Below are 23,534 nucleotides of genomic sequence, written 5' to 3'. Positions count from 1 at the left end.
CTCTTGACTCCTACATTTGTATTTAAAAATTTTTATTTTTAAACACCTCTAATCTTTTCATTTAAAATGCCTAAAAGTTATCTATTTAAGATTTATTTGTTTCCCTTTAAGGTTATACTGAATTTTCCTGATAAATTGTTCTTGGTTGGTTGCTAAATCTTGTGTGATACTAACTGTGGCTCCTCAGGACTGCAATTCTTTCTTTCTGAATTCCTGAAGTATTTTTTCTTGTCATGTAGATTATATTTGGGCTATATCATTCCTGGGAATTTTTGTTTTGGGGTTTCTTTCACAAAATAGCTGGTAAATTATTTCTGATCCTACTTTGCCATCTGATTTCAGAGATCTGGACAATTATGTTCTATGATTTCTTGTAATGTGGTATCTAGATTCTTTTTTTTTTTTAAATCCTAGTTTTTGTGTAGTCCAATGAATCTTAGATTGTCACTTTTTGATCTATTTTCCAGGTTAGTTGTTTTTGCTATGAAAGATGTTGTATTTTTTCCATATTTTTCAGTCCCTTAACTATTCTAATACTTCTTTTTGTTTCATGAAATCATAACCTCAGATTTGGTTTATTTTAATTTTCAAAGATTTTATTTCTTAGGTTAGGTTTCAAATCTTTTGTGCCAAGCTATCAATTGTTTTTCTATCTCTTTCTTCTGTAGCTAATGTTTCTTTTTTATTTTCTCTTTGTCATTCTGATTTTATTTATAAAGCATTTTAAAGTGTTTTAAAAAGTTCCTGCTTCATCTCTTCTAGGAATTCCATTATGTACCCAAGATATATATTCCTTTGACTCTTTGATTGTAGATGCTTTGGAATCATTCTTTTTCTTTTGGATCTGTATCTTGAACATGTCCCTTTCCACAGTGAGATTCTTTGTTGTTTGCTCATTCTTTCTGCCTACTTCTTGACTTCAGACTTTATATTAGGGTAAGAATGGATATTTCTGGGGGGAATATTGCAATTGGTTCAGTTTTGCTTTCTTGGGAGTTTAGAGTACTATTTGATTCCAGGATCTTGAGGGCATCCAAGATTAAGAAACTGTAAGTTTCAGTGGCCCAAAAATGGTGTGTTGCTTTTGCCCTCATCTGAGTTCTGTAAATTCCTGATCTGGCTTCAGATCTGAGTAACCTATCTGTCTTCTTGCCATATTTGAAGTTCTAGTGTACTTGACCACTGTCAAGTGAAAAAACGGTTGGCTCCATTTATATTATTCTAGTCATAAATTTCATTCAACTCTAGATATGTGATGGAGAATTGGGTATTGTATAACAGAACTTCCTCTTTTTACATATTTGTGTACTTTGAATAACTTTAGGCTCCTCTATGATTAGTCTGGAAGCTAGCTCTTCTTGCGTTGTTGCAAGTTCCTTGCTGTTCTAAAATACTCTGCATGATCATGTGGAGATCAGATTATATTTCCAGTGTTTTCCTATGTTTACCTGGGCTAGAAAATGGCTCATCATCCTTTTTCCACCTTAGATTTACTGGTAAGAATTTGGTATGACTCATTTTGGGATGGCATAATAGACAGAGTATTGGGCCTGGAAGCAGGAAGATATGAGTTTAAATACGGACTCAGATGCTTACTAGCTGTGTGATACTGAGCAAATTGTTATTTGCCTCAATTTTTTCATCTATAATATGGTGATAAAAATAGCATTTACCTTCCAGAGTTGTTGTGAAGATGAAATAAGATAAAAATAACAGAGAACTTGGCACTTTGCCTGGATGTGGTAAATGATATACAAATATTAGTTATCTAAAATAATAATGCTGGATCTCTTTAGAAGAATTGGGGTGTGTAGTGTAGTAGAGCTCAGCTGTACTTTTTTCTGCTACTCCACCACCTTAGTTCTGCTTCTCATATTAACTATATCAATAAAGGTGTTTTGACATAAATTTCAAGTCATAAAGATCCTTCTTACATACTTTGTGGCTAGTATGTGTACTCTAATGGTACCAACACAATGTGAGAAGATCTAAAGAAATACCTCAATATGTCCAGTGAATGTTATTTAGAGGACAGGTAGGAGGACATTGTCAAAAAGCTATAGCAGAGAGGATGAGAAGGGAGAATGGATTGCAATCTGTGTCATCAGGGGGGATATCAGATAATGAATTCTCTGAAATTATCAAAGTATATATTGCTGTGACAGTAGTTAATACAATTTTACCAACAATCACAATTGATTGAAATAATTACTTTTTAATGCCTTAATAGATGATTTAATGAGTTGCTGTGGGCTGGAACAGGAATCACTTGGTGACCAGCATTGGGGTAATGGGTCCCTCTTTACTATAGGAATTCCTCATATAATAAACCACTGTAAGACCCACATTTTAGGTCTTTCCAGCCTGGGAGGAACTGTAGAGCTTGTTTCCAATTGGTATAGAATTTGGGATCATAGGGCCACTGCCATATTACAATATGGATTGGAGAGGAATGGAACAAGAAACTAAATTTTAATATTTCATGGATCTTGGATATTAATGTAGCTAATCCATTTATCAATAAAGCCTACAATTCTTGCTTGCCTTATTAGCTAAGCTTTGAAACATGCTATTCCTGAAAAAAAAAATTAGATAGTCCTGGAGAGGCGATACATATACAAGGTTTCAACTGCAAGTTAGAGGTGTTTCACAAGATCCCTAGAGTGGGCAAAGCATAAGGTAATATTTCTAGTCATGTAATTTCAATTAATAGAATAATTTCTTTCTTATTCAAACCATTTGATAGTACCAAGGACTTTGGTGATGAGAGCTTTCCTTCCTAGACCTTTAGTAGTTAAGGATGAAACACTTGCCAAAAGAAATTGTCAGTTCACATTTTCACACCAGTTGTTTCCCAGGGTGATGGTTGAGAGGGCTAGGATGAAAGTAGTACTGGTTGTCTGGATTCTTGGAATTAACCACAGTTGGTGATATTCAGTTAGCAATTGATTTTGGTTTTGATCACCAAAGGTGGACCCCTTCTCTACAGGGGTACCCTTCAGTGATCACTTCAGAGCCAAGGATAGAAGCAAAACTATGATTTGGCATGCATCACTCTTCCTAAGACTCTTGACTTCAGGATCTACCCTGAAGTTAGAAAGGAGGTACTGGGGTATATATTATTTTCCCCCAAGAACGTAAACTCTTGGAGCCAAGACAATTTCATTTTTATCTTCTTATCCTCAGGACAGGTCCTGGTATAATTAAGTACTTCACCATCAATTAATCCTAGCTATATTACCTCAGTGATCCATTATTATTTATTTTTTCTGAACCTCTGTTTCCTCATTTGTAAAATGAGATTGTTGAAACTACATGATATTTAAGAACTATTCTAATTGAAATATATCATCCTTGGGCCCTATAAATTCTATGATCCTATTAGAAATTTCTTTGAAGTTAACAGTGTTAGTTCTCAAATAACACAGAATCTTTGGCTAGGTACATACCCATAGTCTTTCCAACATGATGAGCCTTACCAGAATTTGTTTCCCTCAAATAGCTTTCTAAAGCTCGGGGTTATCTACATACTATGATGAAAGCAGGAGATAATTACAATACTGTCCTATAGTATAAGACAATATTAACTTTTCCTAGTCCTAATGTGGTCTTATGAATTTCTACCATTCTTTTTTTAATTTTGAAAAAGATAATCTGCTATAAAAAATGTCGTTATGTAGTTATAAAGTCAACAATTACTTAATAATGTGTTTTATGTAATTATCACAGCTACACAAGAGGAAGTAGAGCTACCATGATAGAGTAGCAAGAAGCCAGATTCCCCTCCCACTTCTGCCAAAACTCTTCTATTACAATTCTATTAACAGCAGCTGACTAAATCCCAGTGGGGAAACTTTAAAAAAAGAGTTACAATCATTTTTGTAGCCAAGATCAACATAGGCAGAGAAGAACACACTGGGGATGAAGTCTATTCAGAAGTAGTTTTGCAGAACACTTCACTACCTAGGGAGACGTAGTGCACCAGAGTAAGAAGAGGTGCCAGATCCATAGCATGGCAAACATATACACATGGGTATCATCTGCAAATTTTGTTTCCCACTGACTAATTCTAGATCTGTGATTATTTCCATTTGTGTCATTAAATCCTCAGTGCCCAATATAATAACATAAAATGTCTGGCATGTAGTTTTTAGTAAATGTCAGCTAAAGATCAGCCTTCATAAACTCAAAATGGCTCATCATCAAAATAATGATTTTTGGTGATAACAGTTCATAAATACTATTTGCTAAGATGTGAACAGATAGTGTAATCCACATCATTAAAGGAAGCAAACTCCAATCATAAATCCTTCAGATATAGTGTTACATTTTAAATTGTGTCATTATCAATGCCCAGTTCAATTCAATTTAACAAACATTTATTAAAAGCTGTATGCCCTATGCTGGGCACTGATAATATCATGATAAAAATGCAAATAGTTCCTGTTCTAAAGAAACTTTATTTATATTTGCTCATTGTAGTTGTTCGGTCATTTCATTTACATTGTACTTACCATGGCCCAATTTCTTAGCAAAGATACTGAATTGGTTTGCCATTTCTTTCTCCAGCTCATTTTACAGATGAAGAAACTAAGGCAAAGAAACTTAAGTGACTTATCCAGGATCACCAGCTGGTAAGTGTCTAAGGTCAGATTTGAAGTCAAGAAAGATGACTCTGTATTCTACCTATGTGATACATAGTTGAATATGGGGTATATTCCACTAAATTTTTACTTTTCAAGAAGAATTTCATTGTTAAGATGATTTTTTATCTGATAAAATCTTTGTATCTCTACATACAACACTCAAATATACCATACTAGCTGTCCCTAGGCACTATTTTTTCCCCTCTTCTCTTCTTTCTCTACAATGTTTCCCTTCATGATCTCATCCACATTTACAACTTCAATTAGCTTGTCTAGACTGAAGACTCTGAAATCTAGATATGGTTTACACATGCCTAATATTTGTTTCATGACTCTTCTGCTCAGGTTGACACAAATGCACCTCAAACTTAGCACAGCTCAGACCCATCTCAACATTTTCATTCCAATCATTGCTTCCTTACTTACGTGGAAACCACAATTGTTTATCCAGTTTTACAAGTAAGAAGTATAAGAATCAACTATGATAACTCTCTGTTCCAGTCTAACTTCAAACATTTATTTGTTAGATAATGGTTTAGAAGACACTCGGCTCTCTCGTTAACTGCCACTGTGATATGAGTCTGTTTCCTTATCTATTTGAGTCAAGGATTTCGATTGGATGAGTTCTAAGCTTTCTGGTGGTTCTAAATCTTCTTCTGTCCCTAAAATAATGCTCCATTGACTTTTCATTTACAGTGAATCACCGTACAAGTCAACATTACATTACAACCAGAAAAGGGATCTTTGTTTCATTGTTGTGCCACACTAGTATTTATCATATAAGATAAAATAAGATGATATTGTCAATAGTTATTGTCCCTCCCCCACTTAAATAAAGTAACATTTGGAGAACCCAGTAAAGCTTCATTCCTCATAAAAAAAGATTTGAATGAACGATCAAATAGTATCCCCCTAAGAAAATCAAAAAAATTTCAAACAACTAACAATCATGTAAAAGAATGTTCCAAATCATTAATAAGGGGAAAAGCGAATCAAAAAAGGATCTGAAAATTTACCTTATAGCCAGTAAATGGGCAAATATGATAATAGATGAGATTAATTGATGTTTAAGAAGTTATGAAAAGATACAGACTAATGTATCGTTGATGTGGTATGAATGAGTATAACCATTATAGAAAGCAATTTGAAATTATGCAAATAAAGTGGCTAAAATGTTTATACCCTTTTATCCAGACATTCTGTTTTTAGGAAGCTATCCCAAAGAGATCATGAAGCCTCACTCCCCCCAAAAAAGTCTTAATATAAATTAAGATATTGAGAGCTATTAAAACAAACAAGAATCCTATTCATTGGGAAATGGCTAAACAAATTGAATTTTGTATTATATGAAGTAATGAATACAGAAAACCATAGAAAGATCTATGTCAACTGATCCACAATAAAGTATTCAGATCCAGAAAAACAATATACAGCATGATTATGACAATATAAATGAAAGGAATCCACAATAAAGTATTCAGATCCAGAAAAACAATATACAGCATGATTATGACAATATAAATGAAAGGAACAACCATAAAAACAATTGACAATGAGTAGTGAAAAATTATAAAGAATAAGTTTTGCCCAAAATAAGAGAGAGAAGACACACCGGTCACTCCTTTGAAGTAATGCTAAAAGTACATTGCCTATGCTATCCTACATAGCAACCCTAATTGAATGGGTTAGACTAGAGCAGCATTTTCAGAAGTGAGGGCCCTAGCCTAATCCCATGGCCATGTAAACAAACATGAGGACTATGGCCAATGCAACTCCTCTACACTTTTCTGTCAAGAATTCATTTTATCTTATCCCTCTACTGAGAAAGTTCTAATTTTTCTCCCTTACCTCATTTTCCCTCATATATATATGTGTGTATATATATATATATATATATATATATATATATATATATATATATATATTATATATATATATATGTATATATGCATATATATATATATGTATATATATATAACTTAATTCATTAAAATTCCTAGAACAACCAAGAGGAGAAAAATACTTAGAAATAATTAATAGGTTTGTGTTCTACTTATTTCAATTTTATACTCCTTTCAATAAATATTGTTTGAATAGGATTTTATTAAAGCAAATTTCTCATGCTTTATGCCTTTACACTTAAAAATTAAATATTTCCCATTCCTAATGGAACATGAGTAAGAAAGAAATAGAATATTTTCTATTTCAAGAAGAAGCAGTATGATACTATAGAAAATGTAGAGCATTTAGATTCATAGAGACCGGGTTCAAATCTCATCTCTATTTATTAATTATGGTGGCTTGAAAGAGTCACTTAAATGCTTCTCTTTTCCTTATCTGCACACAATTGAATGGGTTAGACTAGAGCAGCATTTTCAGAAGTGAGGGCCCTGGCCTAATCCCATGGCCATGTAAACAAACATGGGGACTATGGCCAATGCAACTCCTCTACACTTTCCTGTCAAGAATTCATTTTATCTTATCCCTCTACTGAGCAAGTTCTAATTTTTCTCCCTTACCTCATTTTCCCTCACATACACCCAGGAATAAGTCTTTCAGTCTATGTTGTAGCACTGGGAAATCACTTCCACTTTTCAATATGCCTCTTCCCCATGACCCACATAACTGCATAGAGGGGTAAGCTCTGTTTAAGAAGGAAGTGACTATTGGGCAGCTAATGGCACAGTGAATAGAGCACGAATCCTGGAGTCAGGAGGACCTAACTTCAAATTCAGCATCAAACACTAGCCATGTGAACCTAGGCAAATCATTTAACCTCAATGCCTCAACAAACAAACAAATAAACAAACAAAAAAATCCAGATCATTAAGCCTTCTTCATTTGGGATGAGATAGAGTGAGTCTCACAGGATAAGCAGTCCTGGACAGGTTGTGATCTATATAATGCAGATCTCATTACATTAGTTCTTACTTCCAAACATCTCTCTCTCTCTTCCAAACTTCCCTATTTCTGTCAAGGAAACTTTCCTTCCAGTAATCCATATTCATAATCTGTTTTTCTCCACTATCCCACATAGAAACAATAAAATTTGGCAACTTTTGACTATCTCTTACACTCTCTTGCAAACATTCTTCTTCTATTTCTTTAGTTTCTAACCAAGTTCAGGCTCTCATCTTCATTTTCCTAGAAGACTGCAATAACTTAACTGGTTTTCTTCCCTTACATCTCTACTCATCTCTAAACCATGTGACACACAACAACAAACATAATTTTCTGAAATTGCAGGTCTAACCATTTTACTTCCCTACTCAAAAAAACAAACAATAGGTCCCCATTGACTCTATGAGTAAATATTATTTCATAATTATCTCATTTTTCAGATTTATATTTATAATTTTATTTTTATTTTTTTCATTCAATTTTATAATGTACATAATTATTAGTACAATAGCACACACATATATATATATGTATATATATATATATGATTTTTAAATAATATACACATTCAGAGGATGTAATTTTTTTAAAACAAGAATAGAATGTGATCCCACAAATCTGGAGATAATGAACTAAACGACCTCCACAGTATACTGCCCTATATCAATGATCCGATGAGTCATTCATGAGATATTCTTTTCGACTAAACCACATATGGGTTGACCCAGAAAATATGATTTAATACCCAGCCCTTTTGTCTCACATCAGCAAATCAGAGCACGAGTGATGTTTCTTTACTCTCTTAGCTAGCTTATTTGGTTTCTTTTTGATTTGTACAAAGACTTGCATAAAGTTTTACTCTAGTGTAACTTGATCTAAAACTCAAAATAACAAGTTTAAGAAAAAGTCACTATGGCTTAGGGCATCAGGACATAAATTTTTCTTTATTCATGCTATAGTGAAAAAGAAATATGAATGTTATAATTAATCATTAATCAGGAATTCAAATAAAGCCAGGATCTAGCTTTGAAATGTTATACTTTCATATTTTACATGGCATTTTTTCTTGAATCCTCCCACTTTAAGGAATAAAGAGGGGTAAAATCTTAGCTCCTCTGGCTCTTCACATCTTTTGACAATTGCCCTGTAACCTCAAGATCATCCCTCTAGATTATGTCATGTTTATACTGACCACTGAGTAGACAAAATACCAGTGGATCGGGAAGTGAAATATTTGTAAGATTAATGACTAGGTCACCCAAGAGGTCATGATGTGAAGTCACAGTGTTTATTGTCTAAGAGTTTTTTTCCTTCTATTTTTCACTTCCTTGTCTTTCATGTAGATGTACAGTTACTCTTTTAGCCAGTCACTGTTAACTCCCACCAGGATCAAAGTGAGCAAGACAGCCAAGCACTCTGCCATCCTGGCTTCACTTGTAAGGGCTGACAACTCCGCCAAGGGTTTAACAACACGGTGCTGCTGTTCAGAGCAGCCTTGGCTCACCAAGAGCTGTGGTTCCTAATGAGTTTATACTCCTGATGCCTGAGTGAGAAGAACTTCTGGTCTCCAAAAACTAATGTGCTATTAAGGAGTGCTAAAATGAAAGGCAGATCTTCTTGTCCCACACGTGACTTCTGTTTCTAGTAGGGGGCCTTGTTGAAAGAAGCCGCTCATAAGACACTTTTCTTTCATGCATGGACCTACAACTTTTTTTGTGGTTTGGGCCCCACTTAGTTAAGGGAGCACCTATTTTTCTTGGAACTGTAGGGAATAAATCTGCCAAATTGCCTTGATGCATAACAAACATTTCCAATAACTACCATCTTACCCTGGCAGTCTTAGTGTATTTACTTTTCAAAGTAGAGTATTTCCAATATGATCACATACATTGAAAATAATAATGACAATAATAATAATGATGATGATAGTTATAGTCAATGTTTATATAGCATTTATAGTTTGCAAAGACTTACACACACATATCTATACATATACATATATATATGGAGAGAGAGAGAGAGAGAGAGAGAGAGAGACAGAGAGACAGAGAAAGACAGAGACAAAGATACTTTATAAAAACTCTGAGAGATAGGTACTATTATATCTCCCATTTTGTAGCTGAAAAAACTGAATCTGGGAGAGATTTAACAATTCAGGGATCAAGCTGGGTCATATAGATTAGAACTTCTTAAGCTTTTTCCACTTGTAATCCCTTTTTGCTCAAGAAATTTTCATGTGACCCCTGAATATATAGGTATACAAATCAAACATTTACTGATAATAAATCATAATTTAACAACTACCACATGACTCCATATGGAGTTACAACACACAGTTTAAGAAACTTTGACATAGCTAGTAAGTATCTGTCAGGGTTTGAATTTAGCTCTTCTGAATTTGAAGAAGGGCACTTGATGTACTATACCATCTAGCTGCTTCAGTAGCGATTAAATTAGACTATAACTACTCAACATATTTTACAATCAACTCTTAATGATCATTCACTTTTGGATTCTTAGCGGGCATATATGCAAAGACATTGTAAATGTAATCTGCTTGAATTTAATCATCCTAAATGGGGAAAATAGATCAAGGATTATAGCCATATAGTATTTTCAGGATGCAGAGAATGTTTGAAAGACTATTTGCCAAATATTTTAAGATCAGCAAAATCACTAAAGTGTTTTGACAACACATTTCTCCTTTAATGTTTGAAGTTGAGTGAACTCAAAGGTAATATTTTATCTTATGTTTCTTATTATTCACACTTGGCTCATTGATATTTTCAGGAACATTTGGTTAGAAATTTGGTCCAAGAAATTTCTCATCTATCAAGCTCTTTCCCTGTAAAAGGAAGTTGTATTTTTGCCAAAAATAAAACACTATCAAGTATTCAAGTTTAACCCCCCACTCCTCAATCCAGGAGATTCAAATCAATTCTACTTTTGGCAAAATATGTTCTTTCCTCTTCTTGTAATCTCCCCAAATAGAGAATTGATATCTTTTTAGATTAGCAAAATGGGAAAGATATTATTCCAACATTGACACAGAGCCCTGCACAATTCCATGCACCAAGCAAATACTTAAAAATGTGCAGAATTGAATTAAATTCACTTCACACTTGTGATATAAACTTGCTGTTAGGATTCTGGATGTTTCTTATAGGCATAGAGATTAGACTCATAAGAAGAATAGAAGCAACATCATACAGTAGCAACCGTACTGTATTTGGCATCAAAGGATCTGGGTCAAATCCTCAGTCTGCTGTGAGTTTTTGCCAAGTCATTTAATATTTCAACATTTTAGTTCTTGCATTTACAAAATGAAGAAATCAAACCAGCAGTCCTTCAAGGTCCTCTGCTAGGTCTAAACATATGATTTTATATATAGACTTGAAGTGGAACAGGCAACATGTAGAATGCTCATTATAGCAAACTTATAATATATAGATTTAGAACAGAAAGGTCCTTCTGAGTAATCAAATTATGAAGCAGTTAGGTGACATGGCCTGTTGCATGCTGGGCTTGGACCCAGAAAGACCGGAGTTCAAATTCAGTTTTAGATACTTGTCAATTGAGTAAACTTGGGCAAGTTACTTAATGTCTGTCTGCCTCAATTTCATCATCTGTAAAACGGGCATAATAAAACACCTATCTTACAGAGTTGTTGAAATGAGATTTTACTTTTTTAAGCATTATATCTATAATATTTAAACTCCTCATTTTACCAGTTAGGAAATATAAACCAAAAAAAGTCCAAAAAGCATATCAAAGGTCACAAAAGTACTAAATAGCAAAACATATTTGAACCCCTGTCCTACAGTTTTCCTACTGCATTAAATGCTTTATTTGCTATGAAGTCATTCCTCTAGGATTGCCTTATTAATCAGAAGATTAGTAAGACATCATCTATCTAAAGTTTCCAACATATTAACTATGGCTATGTGTATCTGACTTTTGATATTATTAAGTACTACTCCTGTTTCATAAGGCAACTTCATTTCCCATCAACAATCCAGACTAAAACAACAAAAATAGTGTAATTATTATTGTTCCTGTGAGAATTATGGAATATAAAAATTTATACTATGCAATATATTTCAAGCATTAATTAAACAAATATTCTCTAGTGACTTTCACATGACTTTTGTAATGACATTCTACAATCAAGGCTATACTTTCATTTCCTAATTGTTACAAATATGCTCATATAGATACTTGGAATCATGCCAGGAATATAACTGTTAAGATTTGGACTTACCAAACCTTTACATGTTGAAAGTGCTACTGATGAGTTCTGGTGTGATCGTAAGAAGCCTTGATAAAAGCAGAATTCCTCTGGTGGGAAAGTATGTACTGATTTAGTGCCTTTCTTTCCTAACGTTTGTACCATAAATCCAGGAGCTATTAGGTTGTCAGAAGTTTTAAGATCCATGTGAAAGTCATGTCCAAATCCATGGAGCCGAAGATGAAGAGAATCAATTCCTAAATGAGAAGGTGACCTCTTTCTCCTTTGATGGTGCATAATTTCATGTGTCATATATTCTCCATTTGGATGTACTTCATAAGCTGATACAATTTCATATTCTGTAGGTCAAATGGAACAAAACAACAGAGTTCAATCAAGGTAAGAAATTTGTTGTAGATGAGTATGTAAGTAATTATGACTAAGTTAATATACTTAAGAAAGAGTGTGTTTAGTATATCTTAATCTAAACTGTATAGTAAATAAATAATTTATGAACTGGACCTATCATTTCCTTAGTATGTGGAGTATCTGGTGAAGAAATTTCCCCGACCATTGCTGATTAAAAACTATAATGCAGGAGCACCTAGATGGTGCATTGGATAGAACACCAGCCCTGGAGTCAGGAGAACCTGTCCAGCCTCAGACATTTAACACTTCTTGGGTGTGTGACCCTGGGCAAGTCACTTAACCCCAATTGCCTCACCAAAAAAACAAAAACTTTTATGCAATTTGTAGATTTGGAGAATTGATTGAGCACTAGATTCTCAAAGCCGATTCTCTAACCTGTAGGACAAGTAGGTGGTGTGGTAGATAAAGTACTAGAGCTGGAATCTGAGTTCAAATTCAACCTCATACCCTTAGTAGCTATGTGACTAGATTGGGAAAGTCACTTAACCTTATTTGTCTCAGTTTACTCATCTATATAATGAGCCAGAAAAGGAAATGCCAAACCATTCCATTATCTTTGCCAAGGAAACCCCAAATGGAGTCACAGAAAGTCAGATGTGATTGAAAAACAAGTGAACCACAAACTCTCTAGTCTATATATTATGCTATTTCTCTAAACAAAACAAAATATGTTTATTACATATACATGCACACACCTATATTACATGTGTATATAAACTGTATATACATGCATGTACTGATATATGTAAATATATATCAAATATGTGTATATACCTATATGCATATATGTATGTATTTTATAGATAGATATGCAAAAGGATCAAAATATCCCTCAAAATCATCTGGATGATCTATAGTAATAATCTGTGGCCAAAGGAAATAAAAAATTATGATATTATTTGAAAAAAAGGAAAAATATCAAAGCTTTATGAAAATGGAAATGTCTTAATTTTTCTACTTTGTAAATCTGACTTCTGTTCAATATATCTTAATTTTATAAACATCAGTTTTTCTCATTCATTTATTAGTATATTTTATATTTGAATATCAATATACTTTAAAAATTGCTTTTTAAATTTAAAGTTTTCCCATCCTGAAAATAATACTCTTTAACACATAATTTTTGTATTTACCTTTTAGTAATTTATGACATGCTTGTTTAAAATATCAGTTCCTATTCAAAACAATTTGTTGGCCTCCAATTGAAAAGATTTACTCTGCTTCTGATCAGGTTGCACAGCATGCTTCATTGAGTGTTTCCATGCCATTCTTCTTCACATTACTTAGAATTTTTTTTAACCTATCATGTGTCTAGATAAATCACTTAGAAAATCTTTAAGGTGACATTTGAATTTTCTGCCACCTGCACCAAGATCTAAGGCTGAAATCACAAGGGATCTCATAAGAGTTCAGATACAATAACATTTTAAGAACCATTTTTATTTATTAATTACAATAGCAAGTGGGAGGAGGGTGGACTGCATTGCCTTCAGGAAATTGCTTTGTTCTCTTACTGACCTTATACTTCTTAAAATGAAGGTCCATTTTTTAAATACCAACATTCTACCTGTGGTGTTATATGATTGCAAGAACTACAACAGCATATAGCTAAAGAAATGAAAATCAATTCACATAGAGGGCAACAGAGAGGCCCATGATGAGAAACATGTATCCAGTAAAAAATTATGAACAACAGGAGGAAGAGATGTCATCAAGGAAATATGATAGGATATGATAGGAAGAAAAAGACAATAGGATGGCTAGGAGGAAAGAGATTGAAAAGTCAGTCAGAATGAGCCAATGGTCTTTTTTGTAATATGAGAAGATCATGAAGAAAGACTTCATAAAAAATTCCAATTGACCAGGGGAAACTTTGTGGTGGACAGAGTTGCATAGGATGTGATGACATAAGTAGGTTACAAATTGTATTCGGCAAGGAACATTTCAACTGAAATCACAAATCAATTTGAATTTTTGTGCAAGAAGATTATAGAAACTAGAAACTATGGCTTTGTATGTATGTATAAATGAAAGAGGTAGGGATGCATACTTAAAACATTTTGAATCTAAAAATTGTGTTTAACAAACAGCGTCTATGAAGTCTGAAGCATGAGATATTTGAATATTAATCATTTAAATATTGCAAGTCAAATGCTTTTTTGGGGAGGTATAGAACTCTTTTAAATGTGTTATATTTACATTCTTAATTTCTTAACAGAATATAATTGAGATGATTTAATCTTTTCCTGATGGCCAGAAATCATCATGGTGCGCAATTGGTTATAGAACTTTGCTGAAACTATATATGATGTATATGGCTGAATATCATCTGACTTCAGCCCTAGAGCTTGCTCATTTGAAAAAGTCTCTATACCAGTTTGATTTTTGCTCTTTTGCCTCTCTGACAAATATATGAAAGGAACATGCTTCTATAGCAATGTAAATTGTTTTACAAATCAAAGGCCTAAAGGAGCTTTCTCCAGGGGAGCTTTCTAATACACTAGAAAAACAAAAATAAAACAATATACTTCATTTTTACTATCAGTGTTCTCTGATTTGTTAACATCATTTAAATTGTTTTCACAGCTTTCTGGGTATAAGTTATTTGGACATTATCAAATGAGAATACTGGACAGATTATCCTTAAACTCCATTCAATTTTACAATGATCCTAAGTTTTTGCACTATTAATACAATGTGATATAGAACTTCTCCCAACACTGAAGTATCAGTTTGCATGTTCTTTATCTCCCTGGTGTACTCTCTTCATTGGATCTGATGAAGTACTTTTGTATTTTTAAAGAATTTGTCCTTAGATTTTAAAGAGGAATTAATCCAAAACCCACAAAAAATTCTATCTCCTTATCCTTCTCATCATTTTCATCATAACTACCATCATCATCAGGCATTTCTGATATGCCAGGCTACAATTTGCTCCAAACTCTGCTGACTTTGAATAGAATTCCAGCAAAAACAAATGCTTAACTGTATCATTATTATCATAATGAAATTGACAATCTTGAGTCAGTTTTTTCTTTAATTCTTTTCTGAATTAATACTTCATGTTTTAATTGAACCCATATCACAGAGTCAGTGAAGTAACACTGGATGGTATAAAGATATTTTAAATAATCTAACAGCTTGTGATAAAAAAGTTTTGTTGTTTTCAAGTTGGTCTAGGGAGCTGAAATGACCTTTCACTTAACATACAAAAAAGGGGAGAGACAATTAGAAAAATTATTCTTGTCCATCTATATGTCTTTTTTTATTCAAAGCAATAGGGAAATGTATGACATTTCCAAATGCTGTAGGATCAGAGAGTATTTAAAGCTTAAATATTTATTATCTTAAGCATTAATGTGTAGAAGATCAGAAAATGATCTCACTTTGCCTAAAATGGAGAACTTGATTCACTGGTATCCATTAGGATTGTAGATTGTGTCTACATCCTTGTAAAGTTGTTTTGAGTTAGGTTGTGTTTAGAGAAGATTATTTTGTTAAGTTGTGTCTTTGTCTTTTTTTTGAAATACATTTATGAACACACCTATACGCATTCACAAAAATCAATAATTGACTTTCTTATAAATTCAACTGATAAATTCAACTCTTCTAAAAATGCCCATGGCTAAGGCAATTGTATTCATTGCTACTTCTTTTTGTTTCTTTTTAACAAGTATTTGGACAGAAACAGAGGCACTTTCTTAATACAACTAAGGTACTCCAGTTGAAGCATGTTCTTTATACTGCTTTATACATCCAAATGCCTCAAAATTTTCAAAGAAATACAATAGTTGTTTTTTGAGCTCAGATATTATAAAGGCATGATGAACAAATATTATGATAAAAGTTTGCATTTAAATATTCCAGTGCTTTATGTATGTCATTTCATTTGATTCCCATAACACCCTCCTTCCAGCCATCCCCTCCCAACCTCTGCCTCTTATGAAGTAGGTGATAGGATTATCTCCATTTTACAGATAACATTATTCAGATTCAGAGTGGTTAAAGGACTTTTCCATGATTATCTATCCAGTAAGTGATGGAGTTAGCATTGAAATCCAGGCTTTCTATACTCTAGATACAACCCTCAGTCTGTTAAATCAGGAAATCTTTCTGTACTTATTCATTAACATGTCATCTGTTCACCCTCATCAAAACTAGTGGTATACACTGGAACCTGCAGCTAGGCAATGTAACCAATTTCAATAATAGTAACATGGAAATATATATATATATATATATTATTACTATTCTCTGAGATGTTATATGTTGACAATTTTAAATCTATTTTAAACTCTATTTTACAGATGAGGAAATAGAAACCTCACAAGCCTAAGTAATAAGTCAAATAAGAATTTGATCCCTTCTCTCTTTCTCCTCCCTCCCTCACAGCTAGGAAGTAGTGTCTAAGGCCAAATTTGAACTCGGGTCCTTCTGACTTCAGGCTGGTGCTCTATCTACTGAGCCACCTACCTGCCCTGATCCTTCTTCTTTCTAGACTTTAAATCTAGAAATCTATACTATATTTCCTTTCAAATATTTTAAAAACTATTATGTAAGAGGATTAGACTCTTTCTGCTTGGCTACACAGAACAGAATTAAGAATAATGGATTAAAAATAATAAAGAGAGATCAATCCAATGCATGGAAAAACTTCCACATTAACCAAGCTATTCAGAAATGGAATAAGCTAGTTACAAATACAAATATGTATTTTACTACCCAGACTCCCATGGGTTCAGGATAGAATCTATGAATTTATTGGCACAGTAATTCTTTAGTGAGGACCTCCTATACCAATGCAAGCCAGACCTTCTTTGCAACTTAGAATCTTAGAGAGCTGCTTTGTGTCCTAAGGAGTTAAATGACTTCTCCCGGGTCATAGGGCCAATATGTGCCAAAGATAATATTTGAGTTCAAGTCTTCCACGTTTCAAAATGTATTTATTTTCTATCATTGCTGTAGTTAATATTATTAACATCACTGTAGCTACACTAAGTATTCAGAGGAGACTGAATGTCTATTTGTTGGGGACAAGTATCCAAGGGACACCATATAGAGAGTAGAATAAGTGCTTCGTGCATGAATAGGATTACATGAATTCTGAGTTCTCTTCAACCCAAATTTTAAAGCTACTGAAAAATCACATATAATTAGAATGATTAAAGTATTTAATGACTACTTACAATACTTCTTTGTTAGTTCTGACTTACCTATAAAAGGGCATAATTACAATTTTATTAATCAATAATTTAGGTAACAGAAAAATAGCAACTGATTAGAAAGTTCTTTTTTATGAGGTATGTAGTGAAGAAGCCAAGATAAAGTTAGTTAATGGTGAATACATTTATTACAAGAATGTGGAGATATGATCAGCTTTCACTAAGTAATACTAAATTCTGGATATCTAAAGGGAGGAAAGTAAGAATACTTCTAATATTCTCAACATAATTAATGAACTTTTTCCTTATGTGGACCATTTACGATTGATTAATATTTAACACTTTCATCCTAGACCCCTTGTTCTAGACTAAAGGGACAGAGACAGTTGGCTGGCTTTATCATTTTTACACCTTCCTCCTCCAGCTCTAATATGGCTGTTTCCAAGTCACTGGCCTTGTAATGTTATCAATTCAGCTGTAGCCATGAAGTGATGACAGAAGTGAAATTGGGTTGTTCAGAACAAGAGTGATTTAGCAACTCTCACACCACACTTTTAAAAGGTAAGAACTCTTTCCAGCAAAAATGAATGAATGAATGAATGAATGAATAAGCAAATAAATATTAAAAGCCATCAGATTGAATAATGTGAGCCATAGTCTTAAGGCTGTACTTTTTGTTTCTTCTTTGTACAAATATATTTCTTTCCCAAATATAATATATTAGTCTTTTATAAGTGATTAACCTTATCGCTATTCACTTTCTGATACAGTGATATGAACAAGACATATACCTTTATTGGAAAAGGAGACAAAAGAAATGTAACAAGATAAGACATCTACTTCTAGAAACCAATTTGGAGTAAAGAGAATTTTCACTGACATGCATCCTTATTCGATGTTATGTAGTTAGTTATGGATTCAATGAACATAGAAACCAAAAAGATCATATACCACAATATGATGTTATTTTTATTACTGTGGAAAATAAAGTTGTCATACCCATTTCAGTCAGTGCAATTTTACAAAAAACTTAAAGATATTTTCAAAAGATGTCTTAATTATGAGAAACTTTAGCCAGTTTCAAATGTAATTAAAACTAGCTATTTCTGAAGCCATTTTAAATTAAACTAAGAGGTTATGAACAATTTTTGTAAGAGGAAAATTCTTCCAATGGTGACTCATATCAATACCTTGGACGGCTCAGTCTTACTTCAGCTCAGTTTTGTTGCAAAAATAAGCAGACGAATGTTCTGTCTTACCAAGTCATGGCATACTGTGCCAAGCTAAATAGCATGTCAGTTTCCAACCCTATATGCCCATGATATTTGTGCATATTCTTTTCATCCTCTTCACTTCTACTGAGTCAAATTAAGAGAAATTCTATAATTACTACAAATTATTGTTTTGCATCTACCTTACCTATAATAGGATTCTAATGTTAGCTTAAAATTAATGATGGAATGAAATGAATAAAAAATCTAATAGTTAATGTCATTTTGTTTATTTGTTTTCACCTATATTAATAGTATTTTGATTGTGAATGAAAATAAAAGGCTTCAAGTCTCCTATTACTGATTATTAGTCAGTGACAAAATATATCAAGTGGTAATGTAATTAGTATATTTGTACACTGAAAATAAATTTGGCTTTTTAAGGTTTAAGCATATTTCTGCTTCTATAAAAAGATGTTAATTTCCTTTTCTCTTTTTTGTACTTATACTAGTCACTAATAATAGGAAATAGCAATAGCTTACATGATTTTAAGTCCAATTTAATTGGGGTATCCAATATATCCCATACCCAATGACTTATTGATCTGTACTACTACATATTTTTAGATATGATAATGATGATGATGAATATATGATTCTCTGGACTTTAAATAACACTTAAAAGTATTGTCAGTAGCTAGGGTTAGTATACTGAGTTATTTATCCAGCAGTGTGAAGAATTTACACTGATCAATGAGTTACCATGTAAAGTGCATTATTGCAAACCTAAAATCTCTTTTAAAATGCTAGTTTTATATTATGTTACCTAATACTTTTGTCTTTTCATTGTAACTAACAAAAGCTCATTTGAATTAGCAAACCAAGTAATCCTTCATTTCTGATATATTATACTTTTGTTTACTTTGTTGCAAAAATTGTAAGCACCAGTCATCATAAAAATGCATGTCCTTGATAACATGAATACAGATTATCATTAAACCACTTTTGCTGGCATTAAAAGCAAAACAAATAAAAAACTCAGAGATTTGAGTCATGAAAATTCATCCAAGGGAGAATAAGAATTTGGAGCTATAAAAGATCATAATCTAAGCTGGAATCTACTTCAGATGCCATCTAGTCTTAAACTCTCATTTCACAAACGAAGAAAATGAAACTCAGTAAGATAGATTCAGAGACTTGTCCTAAATTTGAATTCAGTTCTTCTAATTCCATAAACTGCATCTTTAGAGAACATTAAGACTAAGCCCCTTATTTTATAGACAAAGATACCAAAACCTACAGAAGAAAATGACTTGGCCAAAGTCACACAGACAGTGAGTTAGAAAGACAAGATTCAAACCCAGATCTAAAGGCAAACTCTAAAACATATAAATTGCCTTTTGTTTATTATTATCTCAAATTATTTTATGAATGTCTATTTTTTAGTTAATATTAATTAAATTTCACAAAAGACATGGGATCACATATTGCCAACTTGACTTCTGATTTACTAAAAAAAAATTGGGGGGGGGAGTAGGAGGAACACCAATATGTAGATAAGTTATTTTTCTATTCTCGAAAGTTTTATTTCACATAAAAATAATGAATCAGACTACATTACATGATTTCAAGTGAAGTTATGGAAAAGTTTCAAGGAAATCTCAGGGAAAAAGAGGGGAAATCTATAAATAGAGATAACCTTGCACTACCAACACTAAAAATCCATTTCCCAATCACTTTGTAATGTTTACATTTACCGCCCTCTAGTGGATCTCCTCTACAGTGGTGCAAATTTCAGAATTGCCCTGTCTTTTGTTTTAGGGATTTTTCGACAGCATTCCGTATCATGTAAGGTAGTATTGAAATATTTCATTTACATATTAACTGCTCATGTTTATTTTTCTTAACATACTCCTATTATCAAGAATTCTCAAACTCAGTTCTTTTAACTCATTTCATAACTATGTTTCATTATCCTTAAACTTAAATCTTATTTTAAAGGCTATTGAGAACTTTTGGTAAATATTTATCCTTACCTATGTCATTATTTATATGCTTGCTAAGGAACTAATGGCAAAGTTTAAGAAATAAGCTCAAGAAAGAAGAATGCCTCCTTCTACCTGCGTTTTTAAACTCTTTTTCAGTATGTAGGGGTATCAATTCATCAAATTTGAATGCCATACAATCAAAATACCTTTGGTGATGCCTTAAAAAATCCCAGCATTTAATCACTTGTGTTTTTTTTACACCGAATTATTATTTCTTATAAAGTCAAATAATATCAATTAGTCTGAATCCACATTTTTAATATATAATTACCAGTTTCAGTGTTCCCACAGGACAAAAAGTATATCATAGACTTGAGACATCCACTTTAAAATGTCCATAGGTACTAGGAAAAGCAATCAACTGTAAGCTATTGCCTTGGTTTTCAAAATAAGGAGAATTTTTTTCATAAGCAGTAGCTTGATATTAATTATACAGCATAACCCTTCTCTTGTGATTTAGAAACCAGGCTACTTACTACCACTTTCTCAAAGCTTCATGTTCCCCCACCCCCACCTTTCCCCGCAAACACATCTGAATGGTCCTTTCTTAACATTTGACATTATTTCCCTGGTAAGCAAAGTCATTACATTTTACAAGGCAATACAGTAAAAAAAAAAAAAATACTAACGATGGACTAATTATGGGGTGTGCTGTGGGGAAATAAGAAGAAAGCACAGAAGTATTTTTTAATTAGGGTTTGATGTGTTCCTTGCAATTATGACCACTTACAGCACCATATAACCAAGTATCGAGAGAATTTATGAGCTGCTGAGTTTTAAGGATTAGAATCCCAAACCTTATTGACTTACCACTGTTTTCCACCAAGTCCGCTAACTCCGAGTGCAGCGAAGGATGCGGGAAGTTTTGGCTTCGAGGAACGCCAGCTGCTGTTTCTACAGCATACACAGGTGCATGCTAGAAAACATTTGCAAACATTTCATGAGATCAAGTCAAAATAAAGGAGGGAAGAAAAGGCAACGGGTTGGGAGTCATCTGTCATCTCCCCCCACCTCGGGTCGGAAATTAAAATGTGTCAATAATTCAGAAACTCTAAAAATAAAAGGTAGGCAGAACATAAACTTACCTTTAATTTTATTTCAAAGGACAACAGTAACCAGAACACCACCCAGCTCTTTAAGATCATGGCGATAGCCCCTTAATGCCCTTCTAAATTTAAACTGCTCCCTACAAGACACAAAATATACCACTAATACATCTAAACAGTCCCTTTCTTCATATCTTAAAGCTTCAAATAATTCTGAGTTATGGAGTTATTCATCCAATTGGACTTTGAAGTGAATTTAGGGCAAAGTATTCTTGCCACAGCTGCACCGTTTGCAAGTTTGCCAGGGAGACAATTCAGCACCATCTAATGCAAAGAGTTATTTCTCTGGCGTGAGCTCGGGTGCCAGTAAGTGTTATTATTGTTCTGCACCGAGAGAGGGGTGGCAGCGGCGGCAGCAGCAGCAGCAAGCATTAGCTGGGAACCCTTAGAGCTGCAAGAGAGGAGGGGGAAGAGGAGGAGGGGGAGGAAAGGGAGGTAGGGGAGAAGAGGAGGAGGAGGTGGGCAGGAGGAGGAGGAGCGGGAGGAGCAGAAGGTGGGAGGCAGGTCCAGAGCCCCCACTGGGACAACAGCGAGGAGCGGGTGGTAGAGGAGGATGAAATGACTGTAGAATTGGAGCACAGAAGGCCAGAGGGTGCTGCCCGCTTGCCGATGCAGGATTCACTCTGCCAGTCGGTTCCATGTGAACTTCAGCAGCCGCAGCAATTCAAGTCGCCTCCATTCCTCCCCTCCCTTTCCTCAGCTCCTCTTTCTAATCCTGACCAATAACTGGCTCTTCTTGAGTGACAGACCTGCCCAGCCAGCTGAGAATCACAGCACCTGTGGTAAGGCTAGGGAGTAGGGGGCTGACCATGCACCCTGCTATTCCCCGGCAGGCACTCTTCTGTGCCGCCCTTTCTTTCACAGGCATTAATATACTTACATCTATCAAGCTCATTACTAAGTACTGTGAAGGGGACAAGAAGGTGATGGAATCACTTCTTGTTTCCTAGCAGCCTCTGATCTTGGCTAAGTGCTATGAGGAGCTGGTGTGGATAGCCCCAGCTAGCAATGATCAAAAAAGGAAGTAGAACTAGTCAGAACTGAGTTGAAAACACCTTCTAAATAAATTGCCACAAACTGCTTTTGAGTTGGAGTCTAAGATCCCTGGCAACAACTCTGATCCTATGAGCTGCTGATCTTTCTGGAAGACACAAAGCGCCTGGAAGAGTCACTTTCGAATCTCTAGGGAGGAAAGTTGTAAGAACTGAACAGGATTTACACAAGTTACTTGAATTTAAAATTGTCCCATTTCTAACCTTCCCCACAATTTTTCTCATTTTATTTTCTTCTTTCTCATATCCATCCTTTCTTTCTGTCTCTGTCTGTCTCTGTCTATCTCTGTCTCTGTCTGTTGTCTCCTCTCCTCTCCTCCCTCCCTCTGCTCTCCTTTCTTTATGTCTATTTGACTCTCCCTCTCTCCCTACCTCCGTCAGCAGCTGGAAGTTTTGATCCAGTAGCTGGGTTAACTGTTTTTCTCCCTCTCCCTCACAGCCCAGTTTTGTGCTTATTTCTTCCTCTGCTGTTCATTTTGTCACCTGTGTATCAAAAGCTGTCTCTGTGGTGGGGCCAATCATGGTATCCTAGAAAGCCAATGGATGGATCAGAGCATTATGCACTGATTCAAAGTAGAGGGAGGGGGTCAAAAAAGCAAAGTAGGCACTAAAACAGAGGTAAAGTACTTATTATATTCAAACATCTTGGTTAAAAAAACAAAACAAAACAAAAAAAACAGGGACTGATAGTGACTGGGAGTGATGCATGCCACATTGAAGCTGGTAAGTAGTCTGTATGGAGAAAATTTTG

At 34.0% G+C, this 23,534-nt stretch overlaps 1 protein-coding gene across 1 annotated transcript in view; it reads right to left on the bottom strand.

Moving 5' to 3' along the window:
• Positions 1-21,770, bottom strand: part of ADAMTS16 (ADAM metallopeptidase with thrombospondin type 1 motif 16) — a 215,537-nt gene extending 193,767 nt beyond the window's left edge. The window contains exons 1-3 of the mRNA XM_051973434.1: positions 21,711-21,770; positions 21,436-21,541; positions 11,809-12,134 (exon numbers count right to left, since the gene is read on the bottom strand). Of these exons, the coding sequence (XP_051829394.1) occupies positions 11,809-12,134; positions 21,436-21,541; positions 21,711-21,770 (492 nt within the window). The remainder of the gene's footprint in view (positions 1-11,808; positions 12,135-21,435; positions 21,542-21,710) is intronic.
• Between the last annotated feature and the right edge of the window lie 1,764 nt (positions 21,771-23,534).

This window comes from Antechinus flavipes, chromosome 1, assembly GCF_016432865.1.
Source record: "Antechinus flavipes isolate AdamAnt ecotype Samford, QLD, Australia chromosome 1, AdamAnt_v2, whole genome shotgun sequence".
Lineage (NCBI taxonomy): Eukaryota > Metazoa > Chordata > Mammalia > Dasyuromorphia > Dasyuridae > Antechinus > Antechinus flavipes.
This window is presented reverse-complemented; position numbering and strand designations above follow the sequence as displayed.